General features: G+C 54.9%; 1 protein-coding gene across 1 annotated transcript in view; it reads left to right on the top strand.

The window, feature by feature from the left end:
• The first annotated feature begins 10,706 nt into the window (after positions 1-10,706).
• The window catches only part of LOC144733444 (DNA-binding protein RFX6-like), a 40,020-nt gene continuing 30,239 nt past the window's right edge, over positions 10,707-20,487 (top strand). The window contains exons 1-4 of the mRNA XM_078615352.1: positions 10,707-11,700; positions 17,551-17,731; positions 18,693-18,816; positions 19,230-19,291. Coding sequence (XP_078471478.1) covers positions 11,514-11,700; positions 17,551-17,731; positions 18,693-18,816; positions 19,230-19,291 — 554 coding nt within the window. The 5' untranslated portion in view covers positions 10,707-11,513. The remainder of the gene's footprint in view (positions 11,701-17,550; positions 17,732-18,692; positions 18,817-19,229; positions 19,292-20,487) is intronic.

The raw sequence follows: 20,487 nt of genomic DNA, 5'->3' as shown, positions 1-20,487 counted from the left end.
GCCCTGTCTCTAACCCCACCACACTAGGCAACACGTCTCTAGCCCTGCCTCTAACCCCACCACACTAGGCAACCCGTCTCTAGCCCTGCCTCTAATTCCACCACACTAGGCAACCCGTCTCTAGCCCAGCCTCTAACCCCACCACACTAGACAACCCGTCTCTAGCCCTGCCTCTAACCCCACCACACTAGGCAACCCGTCTCTAGCCCTGCCTCTAACCCCACCACACTCACCAACCCGTATTTAGCCCTGCCTCTAACCCCATCACACTCGCCAACCCGTCTCTAGCCCTACCTCTAACCCCACCACACTAGGCAAACCGTCTCTAGCCCTGCCTCTAACCCCACCACACTCACCAGCCCGTCTCTAGCCCTGCCTCTAACCCCACCACACTAGGCAATCCGTCTCTAGCCCTACCTCTAACCCCACCACACTCGCCAACCCGTCTCTAGCCCTGCTTCCAATCCCACCACACTTGACAACCCGTCTCTAGCCCTGCCTCTAACCCCACCACACTAGGCAACCGTCTCTAGCCCTGCCTCTAACCCCACCACACTAGGCAACCCGTCTCTAGCCCTGCCTCTAACCCCACGCACACTAGGCAACCCGTCTCTAGCCCTGCCTCTAACCCCACCACACTAGGCAACCCGTCTCTAGCCCTGCCTCTAACCCCACCACACTCACCAACCCGTCTCTAGTCCTGCCTCTAACCCCACCACACTCGCCAACCCGTCTCTAGCCCTGCCTCTAACCCCACCACACTAGGCAACCCGTCTCTAGCCCTACCTCTAACCCCACCACACTCGCCAACCCGTCTCTAGCCCTGCCTCTAACCCCACCACACTAGACAACCCGTCTCTAGCCCTGCCTCTAACCCCACCACACTAGGCAACTCGTCTCTAGCCCTGCCTCTAACCCCACGAACACTCGGCAACCCGTCTCTAGCCCAGCCTCTAACCCCACCACACTAGGCAACCCGTCTCTAGCACTGCCTCTAACCCCACCACACTAGACAACCCATCTCTAGCCCTGCCTCTAACCCCACCATACTCGCCAACCCGTCTCTAGCCCGACCTCTAACCCCACCACACTCACCAACCCGTCTCTAGCCCTGCCTCTAACCCCACCACACTAGGCAACCCGTCTCTAGCCCTGCCTCTAACCTCACCACACTAGACAACCCGTCTCTAGCCCGGCCTCTAACCCCACCACACTAGGCAACCCGTCTCTAGCCCTGCCTCTAACCTCACCACACTAGACAACCCGTCTCTAGCCCTGCCTCTAACCTCACCACACTAGAAAACCCGTCTCTATTCCTGCCTCTAACCCCACCACACTAGACAACCCGTCTCTAGCCCTGCCTTTAACCCCACCACACTCGCCAACCCGTCTCTAGCCCTACCTCTAACCCCACCACTCTAGGCAACCCGTCTCTAGCTCTTCCTCTAACCCCACCACACTAGGCAATCCGTCTTTAGCCCTGCCTCCAACCCCACCACACTCGCCAACCCGTCTCTAGCCCTGCCTCTAACCCCACCACACTAGGCAACCCATCTCTAGCCCTGCCTCTAACCCTGCCACACTAGGCAACCCGTCTCTAGCCCTGCCTCTAACCCAACCACACTAGCCCAACCGTCTCTAGCCCTGCCTCTAACCCCACCACACTAGGCAACCCGTCTCTAGCCCTGCCTCTAACCCCACCACACTAGGCAACCCATCTCTAGCCCTGCCTCTAACCCTGCCACACTAGGCAACCCGTCTCTAGCCCTGCCTCTAACCCAACCACACTAGCCCAACCGTCTCTAGCCCTGCCTCTAACCTCACCACACTAGACAACCCGTCTCTAGCCCTGCCTCTAACCTCACCACACTAGACAACCCGTCTCTATTCCTGCCTCTAACCCCACCACACTAGACAACCCGTCTCTAGCCCTGCCTTTAACCCCACCACACTCGCCAACCCGTCTCTAGCCCTACCTCTAACCCCACCACTCTAGGCAACCCGTCTCTAGCTCTGCCTCTAACCCCACCACACTCGCCAACCCGTCTCTAGCCCTACCTCTAACCCCACCACTCTAGGCAACCCGTCTCTAGCTCTTCCTCTAACCCCACCACACTAGGCAATCCGTCTTTAGCCCTGCCTCCAACCCCACCACACTCGCCAACCCGTCTCTAGCCCTGCCTCTAACCCCACCACTCTAGGCAATCCGTCTTTAGCCCTGCCTCTAACCCCACCACACTCGCCAACCCGTCTCTAGCTCTTCCTCTAACCCCACCACACTAGGCAATCCGTCTTTAGCCCTGCCTCTAACCCCACCACACTCGCCAACCCGTCTCTAGCCCTACCTCTAACCCCACCACTCTAGGCAACCCGTCTCTAGCTCTTCCTCTAACCCCACCACACTAGGCAATCCGTCTCTAGCCCTGCCTCCAACCCCACCACACTCGCCAACCCGTCTCTAGCTCTGCCTCTAACCCTACCACACTAGGCAACCCGTCTCTAGCCCTGCCTCTAACCCCACCACACTAGCCCAACCGTCTCTAGCCCTGCCTCTAACCCCACCACACTAGGCAACTCGTCTCTAGCCCTGCCTCTAACCCCACGAACACTCGGCAACCCGTCTCTAGCCCAGCCTCTAACCCCACCACACTAGGCAACCCGTCTCTAGCCCTGCCTCTAACCCCACCACACTAGACAACCCATCTCTAGCCCTGCCTCTAACCCCACCATACTCGCCAACCCGTCTCTAGCCCGACCTCTAACCCCACCACACTCACCAACCCGTCTCTAGCCCTGCCTCTAACCCCACCACACTAGGCAACCCGTCTCTAGCCCTGCCTCTAACCTCACCACACTAGACAACCCGTCTCTAGCCCTGCCTCTAACCCCACCACACTAGGCAACCCGTCTCTAGCCCTGCCTCTAACCTCACCACACTAGACAACCCGTCTCTAGCCCTGCCTCTAACCTCACCACACTAGAAAACCCGTCTCTATTCCTGCCTCTAACCCCACCACACTAGACAACCCGTCTCTAGCCCTGCCTTTAACCCCACCACACTCGCCAACCCGTCTCTAGCCCTACCTCTAACCCCACCACTCTAGGCAACCCGTCTCTAGCTCTTCCTCTAACCCCACCACACTAGGCAATCCGTCTTTAGCCCTGCCTCCAACCCCACCACACTCGCCAACCCGTCTCTAGCCCTGCCTCTAACCCCACCACACTAGGCAACCCATCTCTAGCCCTGCCTCTAACCCTGCCACACTAGGCAACCCGTCTCTAGCCCTGCCTCTAACCCAACCACACTAGCCCAACCGTCTCTAGCCCTGCCTCTAACCCCACCACACTAGGCAACCCGTCTCTAGCCCTGCCTCTAACCCCACCACACTAGGCAACCCATCTCTAGCCCTGCCTCTAACCCTGCCACACTAGGCAACCCGTCTCTAGCCCTGCCTCTAACCCAACCACACTAGCCCAACCGTCTCTAGCCCTGCCTCTAACCTCACCACACTAGACAACCCGTCTCTAGCCCTGCCTCTAACCTCACCACACTAGACAACCCGTCTCTATTCCTGCCTCTAACCCCACCACACTAGACAACCCGTCTCTAGCCCTGCCTTTAACCCCACCACACTCGCCAACCCGTCTCTAGCCCTACCTCTAACCCCACCACTCTAGGCAACCCGTCTCTAGCTCTGCCTCTAACCCCACCACACTCGCCAACCCGTCTCTATCCCTACCTCTAACCCCACCACTCTAGGCAACCCGTCTCTAGCTCTTCCTCTAACCCCACCACACTAGGCAATCCGTCTTTAGCCCTGCCTCCAACCCCACCACACTCGCCAACCCGTCTCTAGCCCTGCCTCTAACCCCACCACTCTAGGCAATCCGTCTTTAGCCCTGCCTCTAACCCCACCACACTCGCCAACCCGTCTCTAGCTCTTCCTCTAACCCCACCACACTAGGCAACCCGTCTCTACCCCAGCCTCTAACCCCTCCGCACTAGGCAACCCGTCTCTAGCCCTCCATCTAACCCCACCACACTAGGCAACCCGTCTCTAGCCCTGCCTCTAACCCCACCACACTAGACAACCCCTCTATAGCCCTGCCTCTAACCCCACCACACTTGGCAACCCATCTCTAGCCCTGCCTCTAACCCCACCACACTAGGCAACCCATCTCTAGCCCTGCCTCTAACCCCACCACACGAGGCAATCCGTCTCTAGCCCTGCCTCTAACCCCATCACACTAGACAACCCGTCTCTAGCCCTGCCTCTAACCCCACCACACTAGACAACCCGTCTCTAGCCCTGCCTCTAACCCCACCACACTCGCCAACCCGTCTCTAGCCCTGCCTCTAACCCCACAACACTAGGCAACCCATCTCTAGCCCTGCCTCTAACCCCATCACACTCGCCAACCCGTCTCTAGCCCTACCTCTAACCCCACCACACTAGACAACCCGTCTCTAGCCCTGCCTCTAACTCCACCACACTCGCCAACCCGTTACTAGCCCTGTCTCTAACCCCACCACACTAGGCAACACGTCTCTAGCCCTGCCTCTAACCCCACCACACTAGGCAACCCGTCTCTAGCCCTGCCTCTAATTCCACCACACTAGGCAACCCGTCTCTAGCCCAGCCTCTAACCCCACCACACTAGACAACCCGTCTCTAGCCCTGCCTCTAACCCCACCACACTAGGCAACCCGTCTCTAGCCCTGCCTCTAACCCCACCACACTCACCAACCCGTATTTAGCCCTGCCTCTAACCCCATCACACTCGCCAACCCGTCTCTAGCCCTACCTCTAACCCCACCACACTAGGCAAACCGTCTCTAGCCCTGCCTCTAACCCCACCACACTCACCAGCCCGTCTCTAGCCCTGCCTCTAACCCCACCACACTAGGCAATCCGTCTCTAGCCCTACCTCTAACCCCACCACACTCGCCAACCCGTCTCTAGCCCTGCTTCCAATCCCACCACACTTGACAACCCGTCTCTAGCCCTGCCTCTAACCCCACCACACTAGGCAACCGTCTCTAGCCCTGCCTCTAACCCCACCACACTAGGCAACCCGTCTCTAGCCCTGCCTCTAACCCCACGCACACTAGGCAACCCGTCTCTAGCCCTGCCTCTAACCCCACCACACTAGGCAACCCGTCTCTAGCCCTGCCTCTAACCCCACCACACTCACCAACCCGTCTCTAGTCCTGCCTCTAACCCCACCACACTCGCCAACCCGTCTCTAGCCCTGCCTCTAACCCCACCACACTAGGCAACCCGTCTCTAGCCCTACCTCTAACCCCACCACACTCGCCAACCCGTCTCTAGCCCTGCCTCTAACCCCACCACACTAGACAACCCGTCTCTAGCCCTGCCTCTAACCCCACCACACTAGGCAACTCGTCTCTAGCCCTGCCTCTAACCCCACGAACACTCGGCAACCCGTCTCTAGCCCAGCCTCTAACCCCACCACACTAGGCAACCCGTCTCTAGCACTGCCTCTAACCCCACCACACTAGACAACCCATCTCTAGCCCTGCCTCTAACCCCACCATACTCGCCAACCCGTCTCTAGCCCGACCTCTAACCCCACCACACTCACCAACCCGTCTCTAGCCCTGCCTCTAACCCCACCACACTAGGCAACCCGTCTCTAGCCCTGCCTCTAACCTCACCACACTAGACAACCCGTCTCTAGCCCTGCCTCTAACCCCACCACACTAGGCAACCCGTCTCTAGCCCTGCCTCTAACCTCACCACACTAGACAACCCGTCTCTAGCCCTGCCTCTAACCTCACCACACTAGAAAACCCGTCTCTATTCCTGCCTCTAACCCCACCACACTAGACAACCCGTCTCTAGCCCTGCCTTTAACCCCACCACACTCGCCAACCCGTCTCTAGCCCTACCTCTAACCCCACCACTCTAGGCAACCCGTCTCTAGCTCTTCCTCTAACCCCACCACACTAGGCAATCCGTCTTTAGCCCTGCCTCCAACCCCACCACACTCGCCAACCCGTCTCTAGCCCTGCCTCTAACCCCACCACACTAGGCAACCCATCTCTAGCCCTGCCTCTAACCCTGCCACACTAGGCAACCCGTCTCTAGCCCTGCCTCTAACCCAACCACACTAGCCCAACCGTCTCTAGCCCTGCCTCTAACCCCACCACACTAGGCAACCCGTCTCTAGCCCTGCCTCTAACCCCACCACACTAGGCAACCCATCTCTAGCCCTGCCTCTAACCCTGCCACACTAGGCAACCCGTCTCTAGCCCTGCCTCTAACCCAACCACACTAGCCCAACCGTCTCTAGCCCTGCCTCTAACCTCACCACACTAGACAACCCGTCTCTAGCCCTGCCTCTAACCTCACCACACTAGACAACCCGTCTCTATTCCTGCCTCTAACCCCACCACACTAGACAACCCGTCTCTAGCCCTGCCTTTAACCCCACCACACTCGCCAACCCGTCTCTAGCCCTACCTCTAACCCCACCACTCTAGGCAACCCGTCTCTAGCTCTGCCTCTAACCCCACCACACTCGCCAACCCGTCTCTAGCCCTACCTCTAACCCCACCACTCTAGGCAACCCGTCTCTAGCTCTTCCTCTAACCCCACCACACTAGGCAATCCGTCTTTAGCCCTGCCTCCAACCCCACCACACTCGCCAACCCGTCTCTAGCCCTGCCTCTAACCCCACCACTCTAGGCAATCCGTCTTTAGCCCTGCCTCTAACCCCACCACACTCGCCAACCCGTCTCTAGCTCTTCCTCTAACCCCACCACACTAGGCAATCCGTCTTTAGCCCTGCCTCTAACCCCACCACACTCGCCAACCCGTCTCTAGCCCTACCTCTAACCCCACCACTCTAGGCAACCCGTCTCTAGCTCTTCCTCTAACCCCACCACACTAGGCAATCCGTCTCTAGCCCTGCCTCCAACCCCACCACACTCGCCAACCCGTCTCTAGCCCTGCCTCTAACCCTACCACACTAGGCAACCCGTCTCTAGCCCTGCCTCTAACCCCACCACACTAGCCCAACCGTCTCTAGCCCTGCCTCTAACCCCACCACACTAGGCAACTCGTCTCTAGCCCTGCCTCTAACCCCACGAACACTCGGCAACCCGTCTCTAGCCCAGCCTCTAACCCCACCACACTAGGCAACCCGTCTCTAGCCCTGCCTCTAACCCCACCACACTAGACAACCCATCTCTAGCCCTGCCTCTAACCCCACCATACTCGCCAACCCGTCTCTAGCCCGACCTCTAACCCCACCACACTCACCAACCCGTCTCTAGCCCTGCCTCTAACCCCACCACACTAGGCAACCCGTCTCTAGCCCTGCCTCTAACCTCACTACACTAGACAACCCGTCTCTAGCCCTGCCTCTAACCCCACCACACTAGGCAACCCGTCTCTAGCCCTGCCTCTAACCTCACCACACTAGACAACCCGTCTCTAGCCCTGCCTCTAACCTCACCACACTAGAAAACCCGTCTCTATTCCTGCCTCTAACCCCACCACACTAGACAACCCGTCTCTAGCCCTGCCTTTAACCCCACCACACTCGCCAACCCGTCTCTAGCCCTACCTCTAACCCCACCACTCTAGGCAACCCGTCTCTAGCTCTTCCTCTAACCCCACCACACTAGGCAATCCGTCTTTAGCCCTGCCTCCAACCCCACCACACTCGCCAACCCGTCTCTAGCCCTGCCTCTAACCCCACCACACTAGGCAACCCATCTCTAGCCCTGCCTCTAACCCTGCCACACTAGGCAACCCGTCTCTAGCCCTGCCTCTAACCCAACCACACTAGCCCAACCGTCTCTAGCCCTGCCTCTAACCCCACCACACTAGGCAACCCGTCTCTAGCCCTGCCTCTAACCCCACCACACTAGGCAACCCATCTCTAGCCCTGCCTCTAACCCTGCCACACTAGGCAACCCGTCTCTAGCCCTGCCTCTAACCCAACCACACTAGCCCAACCGTCTCTAGCCCTGCCTCTAACCTCACCACACTAGACAACCCGTCTCTAGCCCTGCCTCTAACCTCACCACACTAGACAACCCGTCTCTATTCCTGCCTCTAACCCCACCACACTAGACAACCCGTCTCTAGCCCTGCCTTTAACCCCACCACACTCGCCAACCCGTCTCTAGCCCTACCTCTAACCCCACCACTCTAGGCAACCCGTCTCTAGCTCTGCCTCTAACCCCACCACACTCGCCAACCCGTCTCTATCCCTACCTCTAACCCCACCACTCTAGGCAACCCGTCTCTAGCTCTTCCTCTAACCCCACCACACTAGGCAATCCGTCTTTAGCCCTGCCTCCAACCCCACCACACTCGCCAACCCGTCTCTAGCCCTGCCTCTAACCCCACCACTCTAGGCAATCCGTCTTTAGCCCTGCCTCTAACCCCACCACACTCGCCAACCCGTCTCTAGCTCTTCCTCTAACCCCACCACACTAGGCAATCCGTCTTTAGCCCTGCCTCTAACCCCACCACACTCGCCAACCCGTCTCTAGCCCTACCTCTAACCCCACCACTCTAGGCAACCCGTCTCTAGCTCTTCCTCTAACCCCACCACACTAGGCAATCCGTCTCTAGCCCTGCCTCCAACCCCACCACACTCGCCAACCCGTCTCTAGCCCTGCCTCTAACCCTACCACACTAGGCAACCCGTCTCTAGCCCTGCCTCTAACCCCACCACACTAGCCCAACCGTCTCTAGCTCTGCCTCTAACCCCACCACACTAGCCCACCAAACTAGAGCCCTGCCCGACATCATCATTATCCACCGCTTGATGATGAATGTGCTGTAAGCAATCCACCCATTAAGGTGATTTATCAGGCGATTTGTTGCATCACAGGATGTGTAGCGACAGATTCGGAAGGACGTTGATCCAGCAGTGGATCGAGCATGACTGCTGCTGATGATTACGACCATATCCTTAAATCCACAAAGCCAAAGGTGCATCCATATAGCCTGCATGGAGTGCTGGGGTAAGTACTATTAAAGTCATACCTCCTAATGCACAAAGATAAAGCTGCGCCACATAGCCCACATGCACTCATGGGGCAAGTGCTGTTAAGGCCGTAACCCCCAACACACACAGGAGCACTCTAAATGCTCCCAATCGCACACGTGCGCGGCTCTCGTGCGTTCGCTGTCGTCACGCAGAGCTCAAAGTCCCCCCCCCCCCCGCGACGTTTCGTCTATTGGAGGGATGAGCAAACACAGCAGTCGCAGGGGCTTGAGAAGCCGTCCACACCGAGACCACGCACTCACCACGCTACAGCTCACAACAACAAGCTCACCCAGCCACTCACCCACTGATTTGCTCACCCAGCCACTCACCCACTCATTCGCTCACCCACCCGCTCGCATACTCATTCGCTCACCCAATCGGTCACCCACTCGTCCACTCGCCCACTCATTCGGTCACCCAGCCACTCACCCACTCATTCGCTCACCCACCCGCTCGCATACTAATTCGCTCACCCAATCGGTCACCCACTCGTCCTCTCGCCCACTCATTCGCTCACCCAATCGGTCACCCACTCGTCCACTCGCCCATTCATTCGGTCACCCACCCACTCATTTGCTCACCCACTCACCCCACCGGCTCGATCAATCACCCAATCACCCACCCGCATTCTCACCCGCACCCACTCGTCCACTCGCCCACTCGCTCGTTCACTCATTCAGGGTGGCATCAACTTCGGAGCGTCACGTGTGTATGTTTTTTTCTTTCCACGTTTGTCTGATTTATGGGCCCAGGAGGAGCCGCCTGGCCGCTCGTTAATCATTGACGAGGACACCGAGACGAGGGCTTGTTTTTTTCTGTTCGTGGAGCGAACCTCTTTACAGACAAACAGCACGCGAGCGTTGTGACGTCAATGATAAGGTGGGGGGTGGGGGGGGGGCTACAGCTGTCTGGGCTGGGGGGCCGCCTCGGGCGTGGGGGAAGAAGGAGCCGTACCCCCCTCCTGGGATCGAGCGTTGCCCCCTTGCACGCGTGGGCTTTGCCTCCGGTTGCCTCGACGCAGCGCGCGCAGTGTAAAACAGCGCTGGTGATTTGGCCGAAAACATCTTCACCTGTTACGCCGCCTTCATGCGCGTCGTGGATCGAGCGACGTTGCGTGATGCGGTTTGCACGAATGGCGCCACTGTGTACAGAGTCAATGTTACGACTGTTTTATTATCGTGAATATGATTATCATTAAGATGGTAGGAGGGAGGTAGGCGAATACGATCAGGAAGGAATGGAGAGAGGTGTGAGAGATGGAGGTGGTAGGAGGGAGGTCGTTGGGGGGGGGTTCTAGGGAGGATGGAGGGAGGAGGGTGTGGAGCAGAGGAGGGAGGGAGGGAGGAGGGAGGGATGGAGGAGGGAGGAGGGAGTGGAGGGGAGGGAGAAGGGAGAGGAGGGTAGAGGGAGGAGGGAGGGGAGGATGGAGAGAGAGAGTGGGGAACGGGGGGGAGGAGGGAGGGGAGGATGGAGGGAGGAGAGGAGTGAGATAGGGTCGAGTGAGGGAGTGTGGTCGAACGACGGGCAGAGTGGGGGAGGAAGGGGAGGATGGAGAGAGAGAGAGTGGGGAACGGGGGGGGAGGGAAGTGAGGGAGGAGTGATGGAGAGAGGAGGATGGAGGGAGGAGTGGGGGATGCGATGGGAGCTTCAGAATGACTTTGCCAGGCGTCGTGCCGCGTGTGTCTCAGGCGGCGCACTGCGAGTTCGGCAGCGGTTTCCGTTTCGTGTCCACGTCTGCAACAACAAATCTTGTTGAAAATTTAGTGAATTCTACAACAACACCACCACCATCACCACCATCATCACCACCGCCGCTCGTGCATCAACCACAATCCACCTCTCCGAGTCGAGGCACCGCTCGCAATAGCGACGTCACGGCGAATTCGTGAACACTATCAGGAGGCACATCGTGTGCCACCTGTAGCGTCATCTGTCTCCTATGAAGAAGACCCCACTGCCCGCAAAGTAGTCTTCTATAGAATCCATATTCTTAGGTTTTTTCGGTAAAGTCACTTGATACAGCAATCGTGCTGTGACAGTTCCAGCTGAAGACGGAAGCTTGTGTTGTCTCCGAAGCGTCGTGATTTTTATTTTATTTTTATTTTACTTTTATTATTTTTTTTTTACCTACGTGACTTTACCGGAAAAAAACTAAGAATATGAATCCTTGCAGTCACGAAAGCTTCAAATCTAGAATTCTATAGGATCCCTTTCCTCGCGGGGCAGTGCTATTGACGAATGCGTGCAATCATCACTTCGTTTGTGCCTGTGCTGTTGCACCACTACCAACTCAGCAGCACCACCACCAGCACCACCACCAGCACCAGCAGCAGCAGCAGCGGATTTTCCTGAGCTTCGCGGAGTACTCGCTCACTCTCATCCGTACGCCACGTGGGTGAGGATCCAACGAAGTTCACTCACTCGACCCCCCTCATTTTCCCAACCGACTCTCCGAACCGTGCCCAAGACCGGTCGACATGAAGATGCCTTCGAAAAGGCGACGAGGTGAGGACCTGGTGACGCGTCAAGATGATGACGAGGATGAGGCGGCGATAGAAGACGACGACGACGATGATGATGATGATGAGGAGGAGGATGATGACGAGGAGGCATCGCGCCTGGCTTCTGGAAAAGCCCCCGGCTACCAGAATTGCATTAAGTCCGGTAAGTTTGTCTTTCGCGTCTGCGCTGTCTGTTGAACTTCTTTCGCACCGTACGTAGCCAGCCGCGCTAGTCGGATGTGCGGGAGGGAGCGAGGATCTTTAATCCGAACCGACCATTGACTCGTTGTGACGAATACGATAAGCGGGGGTTTGATCCTGTTGAGTCGTTATTTTGGAGACTGTTAGTCGCCTGTGGTACAGACTTTGATTGCGAGTTCACCAGATGGCAGGGTGGCAGTGGATCCTTGAATCTGTCTGTGCGGGGATTTGAACGTTACCAACCTCGCATGAATGAATGAACGCGCGGTGGATCGGGATATCGGGGTTCGCTGGGGTTTCGCCACAATTCTCATCCATAATTGATGCGCTGTAATAACGTCCTCCTGATAACGAGTCTTGAGACTCAATGAGGCTTTTCCTGGGCAAGCGGTGTCGGCCCTGACCCTGTCGGAGGAACGGATCGACGCGAGTGAGTGACTGCGAGTGTTAACGGGTGCTACTCGCTAACAGCACTTGCCCTTAAAAAGAAGTCTGTAAAGGCTACACGGGGATCTTTGTCTCTATGTGAGTGAGTGAATGAGTGTGCGTGAGTTCGATTCCCTCTGACGGCCAACACCAGGGACGATTATCAGAACCGGTCCCGGGCCTCCCCTAGGTCGACTCAGCCTATAATTAGTACCTGGTGCGGTGTGTAAACATCGCCACTAGGGAGACAAAGGCGGCCGGGCGTGGTGTTCGCCACCTACCCCCTTTTGTGCCGTGCCGGCCTTCATAGGTGCTGCTCGCTAACAGCACTTGCCCCAACAGTCTGTTAAGGCTACACGGGGGAGCTTTTGTCTGTAGGTGAGTGCGTGAGTGTGTTTTTTCGTGATAGTGTGTGCGTGTGTGCTCGAGTTAATGAGTGAACGTGTATGCGTGTGTGTGCATGAGTTAAGTAAATGTGGTTTGTGTGTGTGTGTGAGAGAGTTCATGAGTATATTCGCGTGTGTCGGGAGCGGTGGCGCAGTGGTCAGCGCGCTGCAATACGAACCCGGCGATTTTAGTTCGATTCCCGACTACGGCTCTCATCAGTGGCGCGTGATATCAAGATCGGGTGTTGGCCTCCCCTAGGTCGACGTAGCCAGAAATTAGCACGTGGGTGGTTTAACAAATAACGAGCAGTGGGGGAGACAAAGGCGGTCGGTCGTGGTGCAGACCACACCGATGCCTCGTGCGACTTTCAGACTTTACGGAGAATATTTGCATGGTGTAATTTATTCACGAATTCATCACATTAAGTAATGTACATGATCCAGAAACATTCACAAAAAAATTCACGGTGTGGACATGTTTATAGCCGTTTTGTCAACCCACTGCCCTGTGGGTTCGGATGTGGGGGTTGTTTGACCATACTTCACCGCGCTGGTCAGTGCTGGTTTGGTGATGATGGCTCACCGCCGACGTTTGCCGTGACCGAGGATCAATGCTCGCATTGCTGGAGGCGCATTGATAGCGGCAGCGTGCTAACCACTGCGCCACCGCTCCTCCCGTTGGCATGGTCGTGGCGGTGAGTGCGACGGTTGTGGTGAGCGAGCGATGCGAATCGTGGGTCACGCTTTGTTCAACACGTAGTGGTAGTAGTGGCAGTCTTTCGCGACCAATATTATCCATAATAAAGGTGGGTTTTTAAAGGTTAGATCGCGGAAATATATGAATGTGTCGTTAAACCCGCCACCACACGACGCAGACAATTATTAAGGTTTGTCACGGAAACAAAGCGCACCAATTAGTGTACACCGGTGTGTTGGAGAGTCAACCCACAACTCTTTGGTTCTTTCGGTAAAGTCACGTCGAAAGAAATGTAGTTCTACCTGATGACGACTGCTTGTGTTGCGATCGAAACGTCGTATTATATTTAATTTATTTTCTTTCCACGTGACTTTACCGAAAGAACCAAAGACCAATTCCTGCAGTCACGAAAGCTTCAAATCAAGTTTAAACCCACACCATTAACAAATCGAGCCCGACGTTTCTCTGGCTTTTATTGCAATCAACCCATTAACTATCGCGCGTACTTCTGAGAAGGGCACCTATTGTACTGCTGGTCGCTATCTCAGCGTGGCTCTGCATTGGATAGCAATCAATCACTCAACCGCACCCAGCGGAGCGACACACTCAACCTCCCCAAACCCACGGATGGGTGACCGGGTTCAACATGGCCATGCTTTGATGGATTCCGTGTGTAGTCCCTTAGGTGGTGAAGGTGGTAGTGGCTGACGTCCCATCAAAGCACTAACCAGGCTCAGTGATGCTTAGCTTGCAAGATCTGACCGAGGTCAGTTTCACCAAATGGGTCTCTTGCAGGTTTCATAATGGCCGTGCTCTGGGTCTGGGTGTCTCTCTGAGCATTTGAAGTTCATGGTCCCATAAGCCCCCGGCTCTTGCATAAACATTATATTATAATGTAAACAGAAACTTTGCTCTTTTTTCACCAATGGGTTTGAAGGATGGTGGCAAGTGTTGTCTTGTTAAACTATGCCTTTAACCTGAAAAATACTTACCTGCAGTACGTCTATTTAAATACACTATCGAAAAAATAATTTACAGCCCTCTGTCAATCGTTGTGTTTCTCAGTGTGGATTGTGAACACACTTTGTAAACAGTACGTAAAATAGTACGCGCTTTCAATGCGCTGTTCATATTGTAACAGGCGTTTATGCCAATGTTACTCTACAGAGTAGTGGGTCACCGCTCCTTTTATCCGCATCGATACGAGCGGTATGTGGGGACTATGGCTTAACCGCAAAAAAAACCCATCTGCACAGATGCATACGGACAAGAGAAGTATTATAATCAAACAGGAGGAATTAACGGTGCAACGCATCTCATCTGTTAAATATCTGCAGGTAATAGGATTGTCATCGATTGTTCCTGGCAGCAGACATTGGTAGGTCACAAATAATAATGAAGCTAAGAGAGCAGTTTCACTGTATTATGAAAACCGTTATGACAAATAAAGGATTTAAGTATCGATTTAAAGCTTTCGTGACTGCAGGGATTCATCTTCTTGGTTATTTATTATGTTTTATTTTTTATTATTATTTTATAACTTCCCTTCTACGTGACTTTACCGAAAAAAACAAGAAGAGGACTTAAGTAGTGTAGGCAGTTTGAGCAGCTTTGGATAATAAGACTCATGATCTGGTCCATACCCGAGCATGGAGTGCAGCATTCGCTTGTTCAGCTCTTCTGCGCATTCGTCCTCGCCGCTGCGCTTGGACACCACGTGACAACAGAACGATCCGTGCCAGGCGGGTCGCGGCGTTTGTGTGCGCGGTGGGACGGAGTCGCCAAAAATAAACTCATTAATTACGATTTTGACTTCCGCCACAAGGTTCATTTGGCTGTTCATCGTGAGACAGGATACCAATAACGCATTGGTTCAAACCCTGGTTCTGGGTGTGTCTCTCTTTCTCAGTGGGTTCATAATGGCCATGTCAGGGCCACTGAGCCAACACCGCTAAGAACCTCTGTTTGAGCCCTGGGTATGGGTGTCTCTCTCACTATTTGGCAATTCATGTTGCTAATAATGCATTGCTTCAAGCCCTGCTTCTGGGTGTCTCTCTCTCTCTGTCAGGGGGTTCCTAAGGTCAGGGTTACAGAGCCAGCACCGCTAAGAACCTGGGTTTGAGCCCTGTGTCTGGGTGTCTCTTTCTCGGTTAGTTCACCATGGCCGTGATGCTGCTCACATTCTGAATTTCCCACGAAGCGCTGTCACAGGGCAGCCCGTTCCTGAACGCAACTCTCACGCGTTCTTCAAAAGAGTGCGCCTATTGTGTTTTGGTCGCTATCGCAGTGTGGCTCGCATTGCATAGCGATTAATCACAGCGCCGCACCCACCGAAGCGACACAAACACTCAACCTCCCTAACCCAGGGGAGGTGGTAGGGTGACTCAGAGCATGGCTTAATTGCAGCCGGAGCTGTCCAGGGCTGAACTCCGGAAAAAAATCCCGGCCCTTCTCCGCCCCGCCCTGCCAGTCATCTCAGTCAGTCAACCCGAATCAGAATCTTTTATTGAGACTGGGGGAATCCGATGAGCTATGGATCTCTAAGTCACACATGTCCGGTAGTTTTCACAGATGTATGTGTGTTGAACCTCTTTCGCACCGTACGTAGCCAACCGTGCTGGATGTCCATGGCAAGTGGGTCCGTCCCGTGACCTCCTGCCATTGTCGACACATCACGTGTCCTCCAAGTGCACCTAGCCTGGCACAAGCGCCGTGGTGTTGTCACCGCCACTTGAGTGGCGAAGGGCGACCGTTGTTGTTGTTGATGTTATTCTTGGAAATTTGTCGCCGGTCTTTTTGGTAAAATTGACTTCTATTGGCAACACTCAATTGGGATTATTACACGGCTGCACATTGCGCAACACAAAGGGACAGCTGCCACTGGGGGTGCCCTTTCAAATGTGTTGAGACGATGTGTTGATGTGACTCGGAGAGCACTCTGTCAAACACTCACCGTAATTCATTATTGGCATTATATTATATGGGATAGGGGTTGCATTGCTTTGTTGAGATATCTAAAATAAAACGAAATGTCTCGTATGCTTGGCTCTTTCGGTAAAGTGACGTAGAAGGGAAATAATAAAATAATACAAATATAAAACAATAAAAATTCTCACGACGTTTCGACTGCAACACAAGCAATCATCATCAGGTGTGAAATCCACAGCCAGAAAATTTGAAAAAAGTGGCGTTTTTTTCCTAACGTCAGCATCATCTACGTGACTTTACCGAAAGAACCAAGAATATGAATCCCTGCAGTCACGAAAGCTTTAAATCGAAATGTCTCGTGTTTGATATTTTTTGAGTGTTGGACATTCATGTAAATCGCGGTTTATGTGAAGCACTCTGACCTTTGTAAGTGAATATCGCTTAAGCAGCAGATGCAGAGAGACTTAAATAGAGAGAAAAAATACCCGAATCGCATTGCGAATATAATGTGTATGTGGATGATGTCATAGACTCAGGCGTGTATAGAAAAAACTCTCCCGATTACTGGAGAGGGTCGATGTGGGTGGTTGATCACCTGCCGTTCGGTATTGCCACATTGTCCATCAAGCACCGATTAGTCTACCCACGTAGTGTGCGTGTGTATGTGCCTCCTTGCAGTGGTGAGATGTTAACTCCCTCGCCTGCTATACAGGAGGTCGTGGGTTCGATCCCGATCCCGACCCTGACGCCTGCTGTTTATTTGGAGTTTGCGTGTCTCTCTCTCTCCCCACGTGGCGGCGTGGATTTATCTCCGGGTCCTCCGGTTTTTCCCTCCACATTTGTAATCAACATCACGCGTTTCGAGTATTTGGCTGCCTTACATTTTCACGTGATAAGCCACTTCGTTGAGCTATCATTTGTGGCCAGGTCACTTCTGAAAAAAAGCTACATAGCTCAGTGGGCTTTGCCTGGTGAAAAACAAAAAGTTTTTTTTTTAATAGTTAGTACAACTCATTGTGTCTCTCCTAATGTCCGGGTGTCTCTCATGTTTCCCTCTGTCTCTCTCCCCCTGTATTTTCCCGCACGTGTGTCCGTGTCTCTCCGCGTCTTCCCTCGTGTGCCATTGTCTCCGTGCATCTCAACGAGTGTCCCTCTCCACGTGTCCACGTGTCCGTGTCGCTGTACGCGTCTCCACGCCTCTCTCCGCGTCTCTCCGCGTCTCTCCTTGTCCGAGCGAGCACCTCCCCTCGTGTGTCATCGCGTCTCCGTATTCATCTCCCCGCGTCTCCCTTCGTATCTCCACCGTCTCTCTCCCCACACTCCCTCTGCCTCCTCCTCCTCACTGAGCCCTCCCTGCCCCTTCCCTGGCGCGCAGAAGCGCACCCGACACGACCAGCGGCCCACGCGCGCTGCAACGCGGGCAGGGACAACGCCGGGGAGACAAAGACGGACGGGGAGATGGAGCAGTCCACGGGAGGCGTCGGCCCGGACCCCAGGAGCTCTCTGGCGCAAGCGGGACGGGACAAGAAGAGGCAGAGCCTCCTCACGCTGCACTGGTGCCTGACGCACAAAGGGGCCGTCCATAAATGACGTCACGCACCTGGGGGGGAGGGGGGGGTCAGACATTTGTGACGATGTGTGACGAGCGGGGGGGGGGTTTGAGGAATGTGACGTCACATCAAAATGCGCAACTTTAAGTAAATATAGACAACACGTTCTACTTAATTAAATAGACGTTTTAATGAATGTTTTCTCCTACAACATCAGAGTGCAGCGTCACATTAAATACGCACTACAATGACAATAGTTTAAAGCGATTTGAAGCATGTTTTATTTTGGGGGGGGGGGGGGGGGGCAGAGCTTTGTGACGTCATATTTGAGGGGGGGGGTAAAACAATCGTCCAAAATCGCGTGACGTCATTTATGGGCGGCCCCAAAGGCAAAAGTCCCCCGAGTAGCCTCCGCCGGGGGGGGAGAGCAAGTGCGGTCCAGCGGCTGTTTCTAGAGGTGGGAACTCAGCCTGCAGTGAGAGCCCCGAAGTCAAGGGGAGGCTGACGGCGTAGCGCTCAGGGCGCTGGACGTGCCACGTAGAGGGGGGCGGGGCAGGGGGTTGAGATTCCATCTCACGGCAGTTGAAACAACGTGGGCAAGGTTCTTAAACCCCCTCTCCACACCCCCCCCCGCCGTACCCACCATACCTCTCGCCATGGAGCAGTGTGAGTGTGGGGAGCGGTAGCACAACAGGTAGCGCCGCGCTGCGAACCCGGCGGCCCCAGGTTCGATTCCCACTCACGGCCAACGCCGGTGACGATTATTTCAACCGGTCCTGAGCCTCCCCTAGGTCGACTCAGCCTATAATTAGCACCTGGTGTGGCGTGTAAACATCGCCACTAAGGGAGACAAAGGCGGCCGGGCGTGGTGCTGGCCAGGTGCTACTGGCTGACGGCACTTGCCCCAACAGTCCGTTAAGGTTATACGGGGGGTCTTTGTCTTTGTGTGGTGTGTGTGTGTGCCAAGGCTGGATGAGAACTACATGGTGTGTGAGGGCGTGTGCCTGCCACGCTGCATCCTCTACACTCACTACCTCGACTTCTGCCGCAAGGAACACCTGGAGCCCGCCTGCGCCGCCACCTTTGGCAAGGTGAAAGACACCCCCCCCTACCCCCCTCACCCCCCCCCAAAAGACAAAGATCCCCCGTATAGCCTGAACAAACTGTTGGGGCAAGTGCTGTTAGCGAGGACCTATGAAGGCCGGCACGGCGCACGAGGGGGTGGGTGGCCAGCACCACGCCCGGCCGCCTTTGTCTCCCCAGTGGCGATGTTTACACACCGCAGCAGGTACTCATTTGAGGCTGAGTCGACCTAGGGGAGGCTCAGGCTCGGTTGGCAGCGCGGCGTAGCGCTACTCCACCGCTCCCCACATACTCACGCGCAAAACGCCTTCACTGTGCCTTTGATGATGCTGACGGTTATGATGATGACGATGATGGTTATGATGATGATGATGATTATGACGACGACGACGATGATGACGATGAATTTGTTTTGCCCCAGACCATCCGGCAGAAGTTCCCGCACCTCACCACCCGGCGTCTGGGCACGCGCGGTCACTCCAAGTAAGATCTCCTGCGGTGCATTCAAACGTGCTCATCGTCATCATCGTCATCATCGTCTTCCGTGTGGTGGGAGGGAGAGGGGCGAGGGGGCTATGGGCGATGTCCCCATGCCGAGGTTGGCGAGCGAGCCACTGGACGGCTTCAGGAGGAGCCTCGTGATGAACGTGAGAAGCGCTGCCAGCGAATGGTCGCAGTGGGCAGTGAGTGGCCTTACCACATGGGCCATCGTCTGAGGTGTAGGCCCACGTGGAGGAGAACCATAGACTCGCCTAGAGACTCATGGACTCACGTAGACATCCACAGACTCACATATACACCCATAGACTCACATAGACTCCTATAGACACCCATAGACTCACATAGACACCCATAGACTCACATAGACACCCATATACTTACATAGACACCCATAGACTCACCTAGAGACTCATGGACTCACGTAGACACCCACAGACTCACATAGACACCTATAGACCCACATAGACTCACATAGACACCCATAGACTCACATAGACACCCATATACTTACATAGACACCCATAGACTCACCTAGAGACTCATGGACTCACGTAGACACCCACAGACTCACATAGACACCTATAGACCCACATAGACTCACATAGACACCCATAGACTTACATAGACACCCATAGACTCGCATAGACACCCATAGACTCACCTAGAGACTCATGGACTCACGTAGACACCCATAGATTATCGTAGACACCCATAGACTCACGTAGACACACACAGACTCATGTAGACACCCATAGACTCAAATAGACACCCATAAACTCACAGAAATTCATAGACTTGCAGAGACACCTATACACTCTCACAGAGACCCACAGACTCACATAGAGACTCAAAGACTGACACAGAGGCCGATAGACCCACGTAGACAAACATCGACAACCCATAGACTCACACAGAGGCCCATAGACTCACATAGAGACCCATAGGTGAAAATAATTAAGTGGGCCGTGGCATTACTATGTGGGACATAGTGTGATTTGTAGACTCACATGGAGATTCATAGTCTCTCACAGAGATACATATATTATTTGGAGACCCATAGACTCACATAGGGACCCATAGCTTGACATGTATTTAACACACGTCGGTTTAGTTGATCCGCAGGGTCCATATGTTCACATTGACGTCGGTGCAGGCATTTATCCAGCAAGGCGCCCTGT

The sequence above is a fragment of the Lampetra planeri genome, chromosome 47, assembly GCF_965212315.1.
Source record: "Lampetra planeri chromosome 47, kcLamPlan1.2.h2, whole genome shotgun sequence".
NCBI classification, from domain to species: Eukaryota; Metazoa; Chordata; class Hyperoartia; order Petromyzontiformes; family Petromyzontidae; genus Lampetra; species Lampetra planeri.
The sequence above is the reverse complement of the archived record's forward strand: the minus strand, read 5'-3'. Positions and strand labels throughout refer to the sequence as shown.